Here is a 14,334-nt window from a genome sequence, read left to right as displayed (position 1 = left end):
CTGTAGAGGAATCTGGCAATAAGCAAATGTCACTTAGCCAAAAACAAAGCAAAATAAGAGAATCAGGGGAAGACAGACTACTTCTTCCTAGGAAGGTGATTCTTCTTCCAAGGCATGAATGACCAGAAAGCAGCAGCCAGGGAAAGATTTGGGGAGAGAAACACTACAGGCAAAGGCAATGGAAGGTTTAAGTACAAAGTCCCTCAAAAGAAAAGAACTTCCACGTTTGAGGAACAGCAGGAGGGCCGTGAGCTGGCCGGGACGAGGTAGGAGGGAGAATGACGGGGAGCACGGTGGAGCGAAGCCGGCGCCAGATGACACGGGCCTGGGAAGGAGTCGGCGCGTTATGCTCAATGTTCCCTGAATGGCAAGATTTGTTTTATGGTTTAAAATGAGGACAGGGGCACCTGGGTGGCTCAGTTGGTTAAGCAGCTGCCTTCAGCTCAGGTCATGATCCCAGCGTCCTGGGATCGAGTCCCACATCGGGCTCCTTGCTCGGCAGGGAGCCTGCTTCTCCCTCTGTCTCTGCCTACCACTCTGTCTGCCTATGCTCACTCTCTCTCCATCTCTCTCTCTGACAAATAAAAATAAAATCTTAAAAAATAAATAAATTAATTAAAAAATAAAATAAAATGAGGACAGAATTGGGGTTTGCAGGGGATGCAGTGAGGGTGCTCAGTACATGAAGCACTAGGTTGTCTGCAAGGATCATGAGGCCTTTACGCCTGACGCGAGCTCCGAATCACTGTGGACCATCACCAACACGCTTGCCCTCTTGGGTCTTATCTTCTCCACCAGTCAAATAAAAGTACAAAATGACATGTTGAAACATGTCATTTCTAATATCCCTTCCAGTTCCAAGGTTCTACAATGCACAGCTACACTCTTTATGTTATTCTTCTATGTACTAAAAACATCAAAATCGGTGCACTGCTCTCTAGTTCTCTCTAAGCACTGTAACTTGATGGAAATGTCAAAGGAAGACATGGCGCTCATACTCCAAAAACTTCACAAGATGACTGGCTGAGACAAAGCTCAATGTCACAGTCAATGTCCCAGTCAAACTTCCCTTAGTTGTACTCCTTTTGGTGGAACCTAGAATGCGAATTCAGGAAAAGCTGCCTGAATGGAGACCTTCCATCACCCCCCCTCCACATACACATACACACATACACACACAGCGGTGCTCTGCCCCAACCCTGTGAATCCTCTGACAGCAGAGACCAGACCTCCGCTGTCTGAACCTGTGTAGCCCTGAGCCCAGACCCAGCTCCTTCTATGCTGCCACTTATCTGAGTCCATACTACTCAGCAACAGTGTATAATGACTGCACCTTATCTCATTCTTCTACCTCCCCTATGAAACATGCAGGTATGTTAAAAGTCAAAAGTCTTGTGACCTCAGCGAGGATGTCCCCATGCCCTTTTCCATCACAGTCATTTCATTCTTTAGGAACTGATATTGGCTGCTAGGGCTTACTTACCCATGAAGCAGTAAGTACCAGCAAATGTTTAGTAAATATCCAATAATAAGAGCTAGCAAGGACATGGTAGTTATCTATCTAGAAATCTGCTCTGAAACCTTGCATGCCCAGGTACCTGGCTCACTGGTCTGTCCACTTGCAAAGTCAGTAACTTCCCTTTAAAACCTGGAATTCAAGTTAGTCCTTCTCCAATCTTCCTATACCTTCCACACTCTCTATAATTCCTCCAAGTCTGTGTTATAACTGAGCCAGAATCTCATTCTACCTGAGCCTGGAACCTGCATGGGCCTTGGCTTGGGTCACTTGGAAACTCACCTCTCTTCACAGTTGTTATGCATGAAGACCTCCACACACCCCTCCCCCCAGCCCACTTAGAGACACAGGCATTTCACCGCATTTATCCATATACTACCTACTTCCCCTAAAAAGGATTTTGAAGGAAAGTACAAAAATATGCAACCCCAAAAGAAGAAAATATCCATTTTTATACACAACAATATAGAACACGTTTTCAGGTTGGTAAAGTGAAGTAGCTGATAAATCAAACTGAAAATTCTATATAATGGCAGCTTATCTCTGCTTTTAGGTACAGGAGCTGGCAGAAGGGAAGAATGGGAAAGCACTGGATCTGTACAAAGTGCTATTTGAATTAAATATTAATCTCTAAAGCAGCAAATACATATCTGTAATGATTTTGCTCTGCAGGATGACAGAAAACTCTCCTAGTTGGCTCTGTTCATTCTAGATTCTGGTTAGGTTATTACATCAGCTTTTTAAAAATAAAAAATGCTTCAAATGACAAATGATCCTAGTCACCATGTGGCATCTATCATAGTTGATAAACATAATACAGTAGACATCGAACCAGGTGAGAAGCAGAAGACAATCCAGAGATCAAGGGTCTCAGAGCTCAAGGGGCACTTACGGGATCGGATTTCCTTCCATACAGCGGGTCCCGAAGCCAGGGTGTCTGGTGAGGGCATTCAGGAGTTCCTGGGTACCCAAGTCCTCAGGAGCATCATTACTGTGGGTACATGAGAGGCAGCCAGCTCAGCGATTCATTAAAACCAGGAACTGGGAAGTAGAATTGTTCTTCTGAATGGAATACTTTATTAGGCACTTCTTGTGTGCCAAGCTCTCTTAACCGAAATGAGCAAAATGCAAAATGTACCCAAAAGGAGCGGACACTGATTGTGTACTTGAGATCAAGGTAAGGGACAGCCCTCTCGGCTTGTGTAAGTTGTAATGAATAGAGTTGTGCATATGGGTGTGCACACATGTATAAACACCCATGCACATCTATCTATCTATCTATCTATCTATCTATACTTCTTTAATGTGAAGGAATTCGTGAAGAACCAGTTTTTCAAAAATACTTTCAGAATTATCCATGAAATGTGATCCAAACAAGAAGAAACACAAGACTAGAGAAGGAAGAACCGATTTGTGTATTCATAAAAGCTTCCCTTTTATATCACTGAGATACTTCTCCCCATCTAAAGGTCTACAAATATTACAAGACTGAGGAAAATTTCTGTGGAAGGAAGTAGAGAAATTCCTTTGTCCCTTTGTTTGAAGCACTGGATTGTTACAGAGTAGCTAGCATTCTCTAAAGAACACTCTTTAATATCTGTAACACAATAAATACACAAAATGTACTGTGCAAACAAGAACCTGGAAGTGTAAAGCTGTGACCATGTACAGAAGCCCTAGGACAAAATGACAAAATTAAAACATAGCTATGAAAAGCCCACAGACTATAGCTTCCTCACAGATGTTTTGCAAGGACAGATTATTTAGGTAAAACACCGATGACCGTTCCCAGTGACAGCAGAATAAAAAGAAAGGAGCTCAAAAGCAGGAAGAGAGGTGGGTCTGTTAGTGGAGGTTCAGTTCGCTGGCATTCTTTGCATACGATATTAGTTTGTGTCGGGGCTTTAGAACAGCTGATAAAATCCAACCCACCCTGTTACTCTTGAGTCCACATCCCCTTGGCCCTCAGCAGTGTCAACACTTGGTCTGCCTGAGCTCTCTTCTCTCCTGGGGCACAGAAGGCAAACACGCACCTGACAAATGTGTACTGTTCGTTGTACATCCAGGGCTGAAGTTCCAGGCTGGGGTACTTGCCAAAGGGGGGCACGATCAAGCTGAACACCAGGGCAATGCAGACAAACACAGCTGGCAGGACGATCTACAACCAGGAGAGAGGGGGAAAGGAAATGGCAAAAAAAAAAAAAAGGTGGGGGGCAAATGTCAGAGAAAGGGGCCTGGCACAAGCCCCTAAGAGTCCAGCCAGCCTCCCAGACCAGGCAGCATGCAGTGAGTGCCACAGGACCCAGAACAAAGCTCCACCAAGGCATTCATGGCAGGTGGGAAGCAGCAGATCCTGAAACCAAAACCTCCTCCCTCCAGGCCATTTCTGGAGGCTGACAGCACAAGGCCAGAGGCTGTGGTCACCCAGCAGAGACAGGAAGCTCAAAACTTTACAGACAAAATGGTGGTCATATGTCAGGGGGACTCCGAACTCTGGGTTCTGCCCTCTTCCCTCTGAAGACCCAAGAAAGACCACGACGGGCCATGAGCCCAGCTCAGCCCAGAGAAAGGCCGACAGAACCAGCCCTGCACCAGGAGCCAGAAGACACAAAGCCTGGTTCTGTGTCTGCCATGTGTGTATCCACGGGAAGTCACTCCCGCTGTGGCCTCAGTAATCTCACTTGTAATCTACAGACTAACGGACCCAGTCAGATCCCACGCTCTGAAAGGGAACAGCAAACACTGTCACCATGGAATGGCCTCCAAAAGCGTCATTACCTAAATCCTTCTTTCTGAGAAAATACTGTATGACAATTATCTCAGTTCATTATTGTTCCAACCCTATCACCAATCAAAAAACAAAGTAATCTATCTCCAAGAGACTAAGTAACTTGCCCAAGGTCACACAGACAGTAAGTGGCAGAACCAGAATTCAAACCCAGGTCTCTGTGCTCCAAACTCATACTCTCTGTATTACCTGCACAGTCTGCAGGGAAGAATTTCTGCAGATGCTTTCTCTGTACTTCTCGATTTTATACAGCAGGATAACTTTACCCCTACTGACCAAGTGCCTTAGCATGGAAACACCAACACATAGGCAACAGTGTAATGAGTCTTTTCTGTTTGCCCATTTTCTTCTGACATGTCTGGCCACCTTTCTATCAATTTGCAGTTAAACATCGACTTACAGAAAAGTCACGATTCCAAGAAGTTTATATGTCAAGTGCATCTCAGGTTATAAAAACTGAATTTGCCCAGCCAATGTTTCTAAACTCTGTCCTTGTTATGCCATCCTCTACCATAAAACTCATACACACACACACACACACACACACACACACAGCACTACTAAATGCTAGGCCCACTCTAAGCACTCATTTGAATCCTCATAACAACCCTACATCACTGGCACGTTATCTTCATTTCTAAAGATGAGGACAAGGAGGCACAGAGAAGTAACTTGCCCACAGATGCATGAGTGACAGGAAGCAAGACTGGGATTGAAAGGCGAAAAGTCTGGCTCCATCATCTACCCCATACCCACGACCCTCTCCTGCCTTCACTGGTCAGGGAGCCTGCAGCCCACCCGTGAAGCAAGAGTCGCTGGCCTCGAGCAGCACTTGTCACCTGAGCAAAGAATCCCTTCCGACTCCGTCTGGCAATCAGCAGCCTCTTCCACAGAAGGGCCACAAACTGCTGCTGTGTGAGCTTCCAGCCCTTCACCTGGTAGGAGCCTTTGCCATCCATCCCGCTGAGCAAGTCTGTTTCTCTGGATTCTGCAGGAAGCCAACACCGAAGGTCACCTATTATCTGAGGCAGTTTTGACATTACCATGCTCCTCCCTCCAGCATCCTCATGGAGGCTTGTGTTTGAAAGCCAAAGTCTCTCAGAAGTCAAGGGCTTTCATGACAAATCATTGTCCCAGGAAAAGTTAGGACCCCAGATGCCCAACAGTGGCACTTTCTGCCTATGGCTCTTGTGTGGGGAGTGCAGAAAATGAAGGTGCCTTGAGACAACTGAAGAGAAGTGTTCACACATAACTGTTGTACATCAAGCCATTCCGATGAACCACGTCATCCTTGATAGAATATTCTATGAGACAAGCCATGCATTTGGCTGACAGAATTGAAAACAGACAATGCTGATTTGCCTACCATCTGTTATTTTGGTAAAAGGTGGATACGTTCAAATGATCTAAGTACTGACAATGTCTGAAATCACAGAAAACATGAGGGCCACACACTCATAGGAGCAGGACTGGGAGAGCCAAAAAAGTTTCCGTATCTCAAAATTGTATAAAATTGTACAAAAATCCTTGTCCTAAACTAATGATTCCTAACTGAGGTGCTTTCACATCTTACCAATATTTGCTTGACTTCTTGCCTCCCTTTCTCTGTCTCAGTCAAACACACAGGGACACACTCTACAAGAATATCTAAGTCTTAGGTACAATTAGCTCTAAAAGGTGACTTAGTTCAAAAATCATTCACCCATTCAAAGAATATTTATTTAACAATTTAAACACCCTATCTAGGCAAGAAACTGGGTCTGCACAGAAAAGATAATCAATGGATTCAGAAGACGGAGGGGCCGTCCTTTTATACGTCTCTCACGTGAAAGATCTCAACTAAATGAAGAAAGCGAGGAGGGTGGGCTCCTTCAGGTTTGATAGTTTGCCCAATGCTGTAAGGAATGCAGCTTTTTTCAACTTCCCACTTCCCTTTGGACCCTGTAGGCATCTATCATCCATGCTCAAGGCCGTTTGTTAAAAGGAAATGTGGGAGTATACTAGGCAAGAATTCACTTTCAAACAATGGGACACAAATCTCGCCCAAACAGACCTGGGTCTACATCAGAATCATTAGGATCAGCAGCATCATCTTCAGTGAATGGGCGAAGGCAGCTCTGCTTGTCTCCAAAGGCCCTTCTGTTTCGTCTTGCTGGCAAGGTGCCATCTGCAGGCAAAAGGAAAGAATCCCACATTTTATTTTATTTGTAACAAAACAAGCCATCCTCGTCTGCCACAAATGTATACACTAAAAATAAGAATAGGATAAAACAAGTGAAAGGGAAAGGCACACTACTGGTGAGCTAAGACAGCCTACAGGAGGCACTGCCCAGAGAGCGTACAGTTGCCCCAGAGGCTTACCGGAGGTCTCCGCATCCACCCCGCTCTCTTCAGCCACTTTGAGAAATATCTGAAAAACGGGAGTGAGAACAGTATAAGCACCATGTGATGAGAGCAACCATCACCGCCATGATTATTACATTACTGAGTGGCTTGTTAGCCCCTGAAGACAAAAAGTAAAAAAGCTGCATTTATCAGTAATACTTTGCCAGTCACTTGGGAGTGGAGGCATTCTTCACCAGAGAACACGTCCCCAGTTGTGAGAACTATCAATCCAGACAATCATTTTCAAATTAAAGGTAGGACATTAGAACACCAGAGAAGAAATGTGTCCTGAATCTACAGGGAGCATGTTAGGTGGGTTCTTCCAGGTGGATGGCCCCCAGATCTCTGAGTAGGCCAGCATTGTGATAAGTCATCCAAGACCAAATGATCAAAAGATGATGGGTTCCCCATTACTAGAAATAGTATGGCAGAGACTCAAACATCATAAGAGAATGTGAACTAGCCAATGATTTCTAAACTCTGAACTACAGACCACGGCCCAGAAAGCATGTAATAAAAGCACTGACGTTGAGGTCTTACCTCTACAAATTCTGATCCAAAGACCCTGGCGCTGAGGACTCAGAATTTCTATCGTCAATAATAACCCCACAGATGATTTCTCTGTATGGCCAAGCTTGGGGACCAATGGGCCAGACAACTTTTGTATCCTTTCCAGCACTCCAGGTTTATGAAGCTGTGATCTCTAAAGGGAGGTGATGCTGCTACACAGTAAAGATAGCATGGGTTTTGTAGCCCAAACCCTCAATGCTGAACCCTAGCTCAGATTCCTGAGTGCCCACTTTATCATCTTATTATGGGAATAATATTAAGTTGCAATGATTTTTATAAGATTTTATTTATTTAAAGAGACAGAGTATGCATGAGTGGGGTGGGGGGATAGGGGTGGGGCTGGACAGAAGGAAAGGGAGAGAGAGAGACTCCCAAGCAAACTCTGTGCTGAACATGGAGCCTGACACAGTGCTCAAGCTCACAACCCTGAGATAATGACCTGAGCCAAAATCAAGAGCCAGATATTTCATCAACTGAGCCACCCAAGAGCCCCTACAGTAATTAAAACAAACAACCCCACACACCCAGTTCAGCACCAGGCACACGTGGATTTTCCATAAATGTTGGCTCTTTCCTATCCGTGGCCACAACACAGCCATGTCAGGGAGCCATCCTAATACAGCTCTCCTGCTATCTTCCACCACAACTTTAAAGGGTTAACTGTGGCCAATAATACCCCAAATGCAATGATGTAAGGACTCAAATGACCAGCCCCATGGTAATCCTATTCCTCTGGGGGAAAAGGAGGCTACCTGTCTGGCCTTGGGACTGTGGAACCTACTCCACTCCGATAGTCAGTCACCGAACTTACTTCTTCCAGAGTGGTCTCCGAGATGCCATAACTAGAGATGCCCAGGTCTGAGAGTCGGTCATCAATCTCATGGAAGAGTTCCACGAAGGCTCCTTCTTTGGCAGCTTCGTAGGGCAGCACGTAAGTCAATTCATGCCCAATGTCTTCCACGAGCCGGGCCTCAGCCACATGCTTCCTGATGAGGTTGGAGATGGCAGAGACATCTGTAGGGACCAAAGCACAAAGACGGCTCAGCCAGCTTAGAGGCCTCCAAGCAAGAGCCGGCCATGTCTCACCTTCTCCCCCTGCCTACTCCTCAGAGGCCAGCTGCCCACACATGATACCCGTTTCGGATACTCAAGTCTTTCCACATGTTCATCTCTGGCCTGAGAGTTCCTGAGGCAAGGACTAGGTCTTATTCACCTCTGTATCACCAAAGCCTGGAACGCTATAGGTTCTCGGTACATTGTGGGCGGGTGGGTAGGTGGGTGGGTGAGAGGAAGGAAGGCCAGAAGGGCTGAAGGAAGGAATGGTGGGTGGAAGGAGGGAAGACTTTCAGAGGTTGAAAGTCTTGTGTCTATTGCCTAGACTCTAAGATTCTTCCATGGAAAACCTGAGTAAAGAAAAATTAAATGATTCTTCGCCCTTCCTAACCTTCTAAAGGAGGCTCCTTCTCTTTATGTCAATAAGGGAGTAATCAGTTTGTGGAAGGAGACATCTCCTTGGAAAACGCCAAGTATTAGGACTGGGCACAGATGGACACAGTAAAGGCTTCTGCTCCATGGGTGTTACTGGTGACACTGGTGTCCTATATGTAGCTCCAAAGGAAGACCCAGCAGACTGCTCTCCATCTCCTGGGCTCTCAGTCTCCTGAGATACTGAGATCCAATCCCTTCCCCAGGGCTTGGTCCTCAGCTTCTCATTCCTGGTCGCCAGTGTCCAGCCAGATCTATTCCCCAGGAGATCCTCCGCCCCCAGTCATGTCAGCCTCTCGGGGACACTGCCCTGCCAGCTGCCACACCAAGCTCCGGGCTCCCCAGCAAGCATTAAGCCAATCTGCCACCAAGCTGCACCCTCTCCCAACCCCCACCCCAACCCCCAGCCCCAACCCAGCAGCAAACCTTGAGTCAGCGCCACCAGCCTCTGCACCTCTCCTCCTCTGCCTCCACTCTGCCCAGCTCGGGGAAGCTCAGGCACCACCTGAATAAGAAACCCCAGAGTCCTTACCGATGGTCAGCGTGTCACTTTCATGGTCACTGCCCAGGCCAGCATCAGAACTGCTTTGAGAAACACTGTCCTCCTGATGGCAAAGAAGGAGGTGAGAATGGGTCAGGGACTGAGCAAGGTACAGCCACCAGCACCTTCGCCAGGGAGGGCTTCCATGAGGCTCTACCATGTGGTTCCTCCTGGGAGGCAACTGACTGGGCAGCCGTGGCTTTTGAAGCCCCTGTCTGACACGTGTGTGCTGTGCGCACGGGAGGCCAGCACAGAGGTGGCCGCTGAGTGCTGTCACCAGGCACTCACTGACCCTCCTAGGCATGGGATTCACCTGCCTAGTTGTCTAGCTCGGGGCCTCTCAAAGCTTGATTTCTGTTGAGCCACCAGGGGACTTTGTTAAAATGAGGATTCTGATTTAGTGAGTCTGAGCTAGGCCTGCGTTTCTGCATTTCTAACAAGCTCGCAAGTAGTCCCAGTGCTGCTGGTCCTCACACTTCAAGTAACCGGGCACTAGTTAAAAGGTAAATAAGCAGATAGGAGTTGAAGTTTGGGATGTCAATGTTTTAGGTGCCACTGATTTCAGCACACAAATGAATCACAGACGTGTTCTGTGGAACAGAGGAAAACCTACCTGGTTATTGGGGTTTGGTCCCACCTCTGTTATTTACCTGCTCAGTGACCTACAAGCCTCATTTCCCTAATCTGACATAATAATCACAATACCTCCCTCCCACTATTGCTCTGCACTTGGAGATGACTGGAGTTTAAAAAAAAGTTCATAAGTAATAACATGTGTGATTCAACCTCACTCTGACTGCAGGAAGAGATGTGGCCTGAGCTTTCCACAAAGGAAATACAAGGTGACTCCAAAGGGACCGCAGTGCAGGGAGATGGTGACCCCTCAAGTGGCAGAGTGGGGTGGATGTGGACAGGTCACTCCCAGCCAAACAAGTTCTGACTCCCTGGCCCGGCACCAGCCCAGCACCGAAAATACAACTCACCTTTTTCAGGTATGACACAGTGCTACTGCTATTTCTGCAGGAACTGAGGGAGGATTCCACATCCTTCTTGACTAGGGTCAGGTAGTAGCCTGTTCCCAGCTGGTTCTTCAGAAACAGGGAGGAGCCCACACAGCACAGCTTTCCATGGGAAATGATGGCAATCCTGTCCCCCAGGATGTCTGCTTCATCCATGTGGTGTGTGGAGAGAATAATGGTGCGGCCTGCCAGGCACAAACACAAGGACGTGGGACAAGTGAGGCCTATTGGTTCTCAACAACAGAAGCAGCTGGAACTACAGACAGATCAGCAGGGGCCACTGAGGCAGAAGAATCTGGAAGCCTGTGTAGCAAAGCCACCCTCACAGAAATCAGAACAGGAACATTCATCTGGGAATTTGCCACATACCAGGCAGGGTGCTGGGTGACCTGCATGCGTTCTTATTTAACTACATCTTCTGGGAGGCAGGCACTACTGCTATTGGAGGCAAAGAAATGGAGACAAGTTAAATGACTTTTCCAAGGTCTCAGGGCCAACGGGAACTGGCTCCAAAGTCCATATTAAAATCTGCTCATCCGCTCTTTCAACAAACATATACAGAGTACCATGCTGGGGACAGAGATAAACAAAGACACAGCCTCTGTTCTCAGTCATCGGTCTGAAAGGGAACACAGCTACAATAGAGACTGTAAGCTCTAAGCTAGAGGTAGCTCTGAGGACCGTGCCCTTATCCCCATTTCTCTTCTTGCCAGCCCCTAGATAATGAAGGGAATCCACGTTACGTGTCTTAGAAACCAGGCCTTCCTTCCACATCCATACCATGCGTGAGCATAGAGCTTTAAGACAAGAAGTCCCTGGGGCTCAGTGGGTTAAAGGCTCTACATTCGGTTTGGGTCATGATCTCAGGGTTCTAGGATTGAGCCCCACATCAGGCTCTCTGCTCAGCAGGTGGCCTGCTTCCTCCCTCTCTCTGCCTGCCTCTCTGCCTACTTGTGATCTCTGTCAAATAAATGAATTAATTAAAAAAAAGAAAAAAGAAAAGAAGCCCCTTATTGCTCTTGAAAAGCAATTCTGCTGCTCTGTCAAGGACAGCCATGAGCCACAGGCGTACCGCTCAAGAGCCTCTCCCGAGCCTTTCCCTCCCTCCCTCGAGACAAACACACATCAGCTACCTTGTCGGTATTTCAGCAGGAGCTCCCATATTCCCCTGCGGGAGTAAGGGTCCACACCGGCTGTGGGCTCATCCAGAATGACAACCTTGGATCCCCCAACGAAGGCCAAAGCCACAGACAGCTTTCTCTTCATTCCGCCTGTGAGAGAGAGACATTCCAGGACCGGCCCCAGACAGCAAAAGCAGAGGCATTGAGAGACAAATAGAGGCACCCACCAGGGACAAGCCAGGGACACATTTCTGACCTACTCACCTACCCCTACACTGGGACTCTGGGGGCAGCTGTTGCTTTTCCCATGAGGGGGGCAGGGTGTTGGAGGAAGGGGAACTCACCTGACAGTTGACTTGTTTTGCTTTTCAGTTTGCTGGGTGGCAAACCAACATCCAAGGCCATCTGCTCCATCTCTGCTTTCACGTGCTTCTCCGAGAGCCCCTTCAGACGTGCATAGAACCAGATGTGTTCTTCCACAGTCAGCCTGGGGATGCAAGGGCAGGTCAACTCCATACCCCACAGTGCTTCCTGACCCAGAACAGAAGAAAAGAGGCACGTTTCCACTGCCCCCTCCCTGACCTTTTCTAACTTTATCAACTTCTGAAAAATAATAGGAAGAATCAAGACAGAACAACTGTAAGCAACCACTGGAACTGCTGAAGACGCCAAAGCTGGAATGTGACTGGTCTGTTCCAGCTTAGTTCCAGCAGGCCTGGCCACCAGACATCAGGCAGTTGCAACTTTTAATCTCAGACCCTCAAGGGGCTCACCCCACAGCTCCATCGACCAAGTAACTGGGTCAGAATTCACCTGGAGCAGCCCCCTCCAGGAACTCAGAATGTGCAAGAAGGGAGGTCCCTGTGAAGAACATGAACCTGAGTTGTTCAATTTAGGTAAGAGCAAATGGGGACCCAGAAGGGGAGAAGTCCTTGCCCAAGGTCACAGAGCCCAGGTCTTTCTCAGCTCCACCACGAGGGCTCCCTGAAGGGGCCTGAATTGCAGACAGGCCAACCTGAAAGGAAGCAATGTCTTCAGCGGGAAATGCTGGGCCAGAGTATAGTGGGAGAAGGGACCGGCTAATTGGCCCCTAAAGGGTCAGTAATGGAAAGCACCATTTCCCAAGGGCTCACCCTCCAGCTGGACTGATGGGACATCTCTCACCTGACAATCACCTCCTGCTTCTCCTAAAACGTAAGGACAACCAGGTCTCACCATGCAGAGCGGTAAGACCCACCATCCTCACAGAAGGTAGAATGCTTAAGTCTCTCTCCGCCCATGACTTAGGACACACGCATGCAGGCGGGGTCTGCTTCTCAGTGTGCACTGGTACTCACATGTCAAACAGCACGTTATGCTGGGGGCAGACCCCCAGGTTCTGCCGGATGCTGCTCATCTCAGAGCGAATGTCTTTCCCCAGGATATAGGCAGTGCCCGAGGTGGGTGGGAACAGCCCAGTCAGGATTGACCTGAGTGCAAAAGGTTAAGAGGCAAGAGTCAGTGTTATCCTCATTCCCCCGGAAATGCCCCATGCCGGCCGCAGAGCCTGGGCACCTACAGCAGAGGCATCAGTCCCCCTATACGTACCGCCATTCCTTCCTAACAGACCCGAACTGACCCCTACAAAGCAAACAAGTCTTTGCTTTAGTGGATAACCAGGAGCAGGCCTATGTGTTGGAAAGGGCAGTATCGGGACAAGTGTTTTTTAATGACCACTTTGCAATGGAAAGTACAGTTTGAAATATACATTTTGTAAGTCTAAAATCATGTCCATGAAAAAAGAATTATTCAGTGATAAAAACAGTGTTTTGTGTTAGGCAGTAGGATTTCTGTGTACCTTTTAAAAATAACCTGCAATGTTCATATATTGACTTTGCATTAACAACAACAACAAAAAAACAAACAAACAAACAAAACCAGGAAAAGATATACCCTTGGCGATAGTTGAGGGACCGCATTGAAAGTCACTGAGGCTAACTCTGGTGTTTATGGCCCATGCTCCCCCGTGAAGCTGCCTGTCATAAGGTCTTTATAGGTCTCTAATGGTCCCAGAAAAGGCAGTACATGGCCAGCTGTTTCTCACACCTCCTTAGCGACAGAGCTCCTGGAAATCACTACTTCCCTCCAACATATCAAATCTTCCCATATTCTTACTTCATAATTCTAACAAAACCAGCTCAAAAGGAGACCATTTCTCAGAGCTGTCACAGCCTTAGGGTTCCAGGAACAGGGCAGAATTCTGAGAACCAAACGGGAAAGGTCACCAAGAGGGTTGCCAGGCTGCTTTCAGGCTGAGGAAATATTTAGCCAAAACCGGCAGTGAGGAAAGCACTCTTGTGATGAGATAATATCTCACATTCCTCAACTCCTCCCCTCAGTGCTGCTGCCCTAGCCCCAGTGACCAATGCAGTGCCCTTGCATCCTGATTTCTAATTGCACTCTGGAAACTGCCCACAGCGGACTCTGACAGTCACACCCTCCTCTTACATGGTGGTGGTCTTCCCAGCTCCATTGTGGCCCAGGAAGGAGGTGATCTGGCCCTCATAGAAATTCAAAGCCAGGCCATCAACAGCCACCTTCATGCCATCCCGGTAAACCTTCATCAGGTTCTGAATGGACACGCCCAGCTTCAGGTGCGTGGGTTCCTCCTCCATGCAGACTGTCAGAAGACAGAAGACAGGATGGGAATGAACCCACGGCAAATACCAAAGAGCGCGGCACAAAGACACAGGGGCTCGGCTCGTGCTCTCATAAGTGTCCTCTCTCCACAGATACTTCTGGTTTCTCAGGCAAACGTTTACTTAGGGCCTATTTGGGCAGGAGTGTTGGTGATGGGAATTCACTGATAAAGGCACATTCACAATCTATAAAGACTTGACAAGCAATTAAAACACAGGAAGCTAAAAGCG

At 47.6% G+C, this 14,334-nt stretch overlaps 1 protein-coding gene across 5 annotated transcripts in view; it reads right to left on the bottom strand.

Annotated features, from left to right (window-relative positions):
* The window catches only part of ABCA1 (ATP binding cassette subfamily A member 1), a 127,881-nt gene that overhangs the window by 24,604 nt on the left and 88,943 nt on the right, over window positions 1–14,334 (bottom strand). For 4 of the 5 annotated variants that reach the window (XM_032308438.1, XM_032308436.1, XM_032308434.1 and 1 more), the window contains 12 exons: window positions 13,913–14,084; window positions 12,763–12,894; window positions 11,770–11,912; window positions 11,438–11,575; window positions 10,269–10,489; window positions 9,171–9,249; window positions 8,071–8,273; window positions 6,666–6,714; window positions 6,358–6,471; window positions 5,144–5,292; window positions 3,550–3,674; window positions 2,409–2,507 (listed from right to left, as the gene is read on the bottom strand). In XM_032308438.1, coding sequence (XP_032164329.1) covers window positions 2,409–2,507; window positions 3,550–3,674; window positions 5,144–5,292; window positions 6,358–6,471; window positions 6,666–6,714; window positions 8,071–8,273; window positions 9,171–9,249; window positions 10,269–10,489; window positions 11,438–11,575; window positions 11,770–11,912; window positions 12,763–12,894; window positions 13,913–14,084 — 1,624 coding nt within the window. Of the gene's footprint in view, window positions 1–2,408; window positions 2,508–3,549; window positions 3,675–5,143; window positions 5,293–6,357; window positions 6,472–6,665; window positions 6,715–8,070; window positions 8,274–9,170; window positions 9,250–9,276; window positions 9,350–10,268; window positions 10,490–11,437; window positions 11,576–11,769; window positions 11,913–12,762; window positions 12,895–13,912; window positions 14,085–14,334 lie in introns of all 5 variants that reach the window. The other variant, XM_032308437.1, reaches the window with a different exon arrangement.

The sequence above is a fragment of the Mustela erminea genome, chromosome 12 (assembly GCF_009829155.1).
Source record: "Mustela erminea isolate mMusErm1 chromosome 12, mMusErm1.Pri, whole genome shotgun sequence".
NCBI lineage: Eukaryota > Metazoa > Chordata > Mammalia > Carnivora > Mustelidae > Mustela > Mustela erminea.
This window is presented reverse-complemented; position numbering and strand designations above follow the sequence as displayed.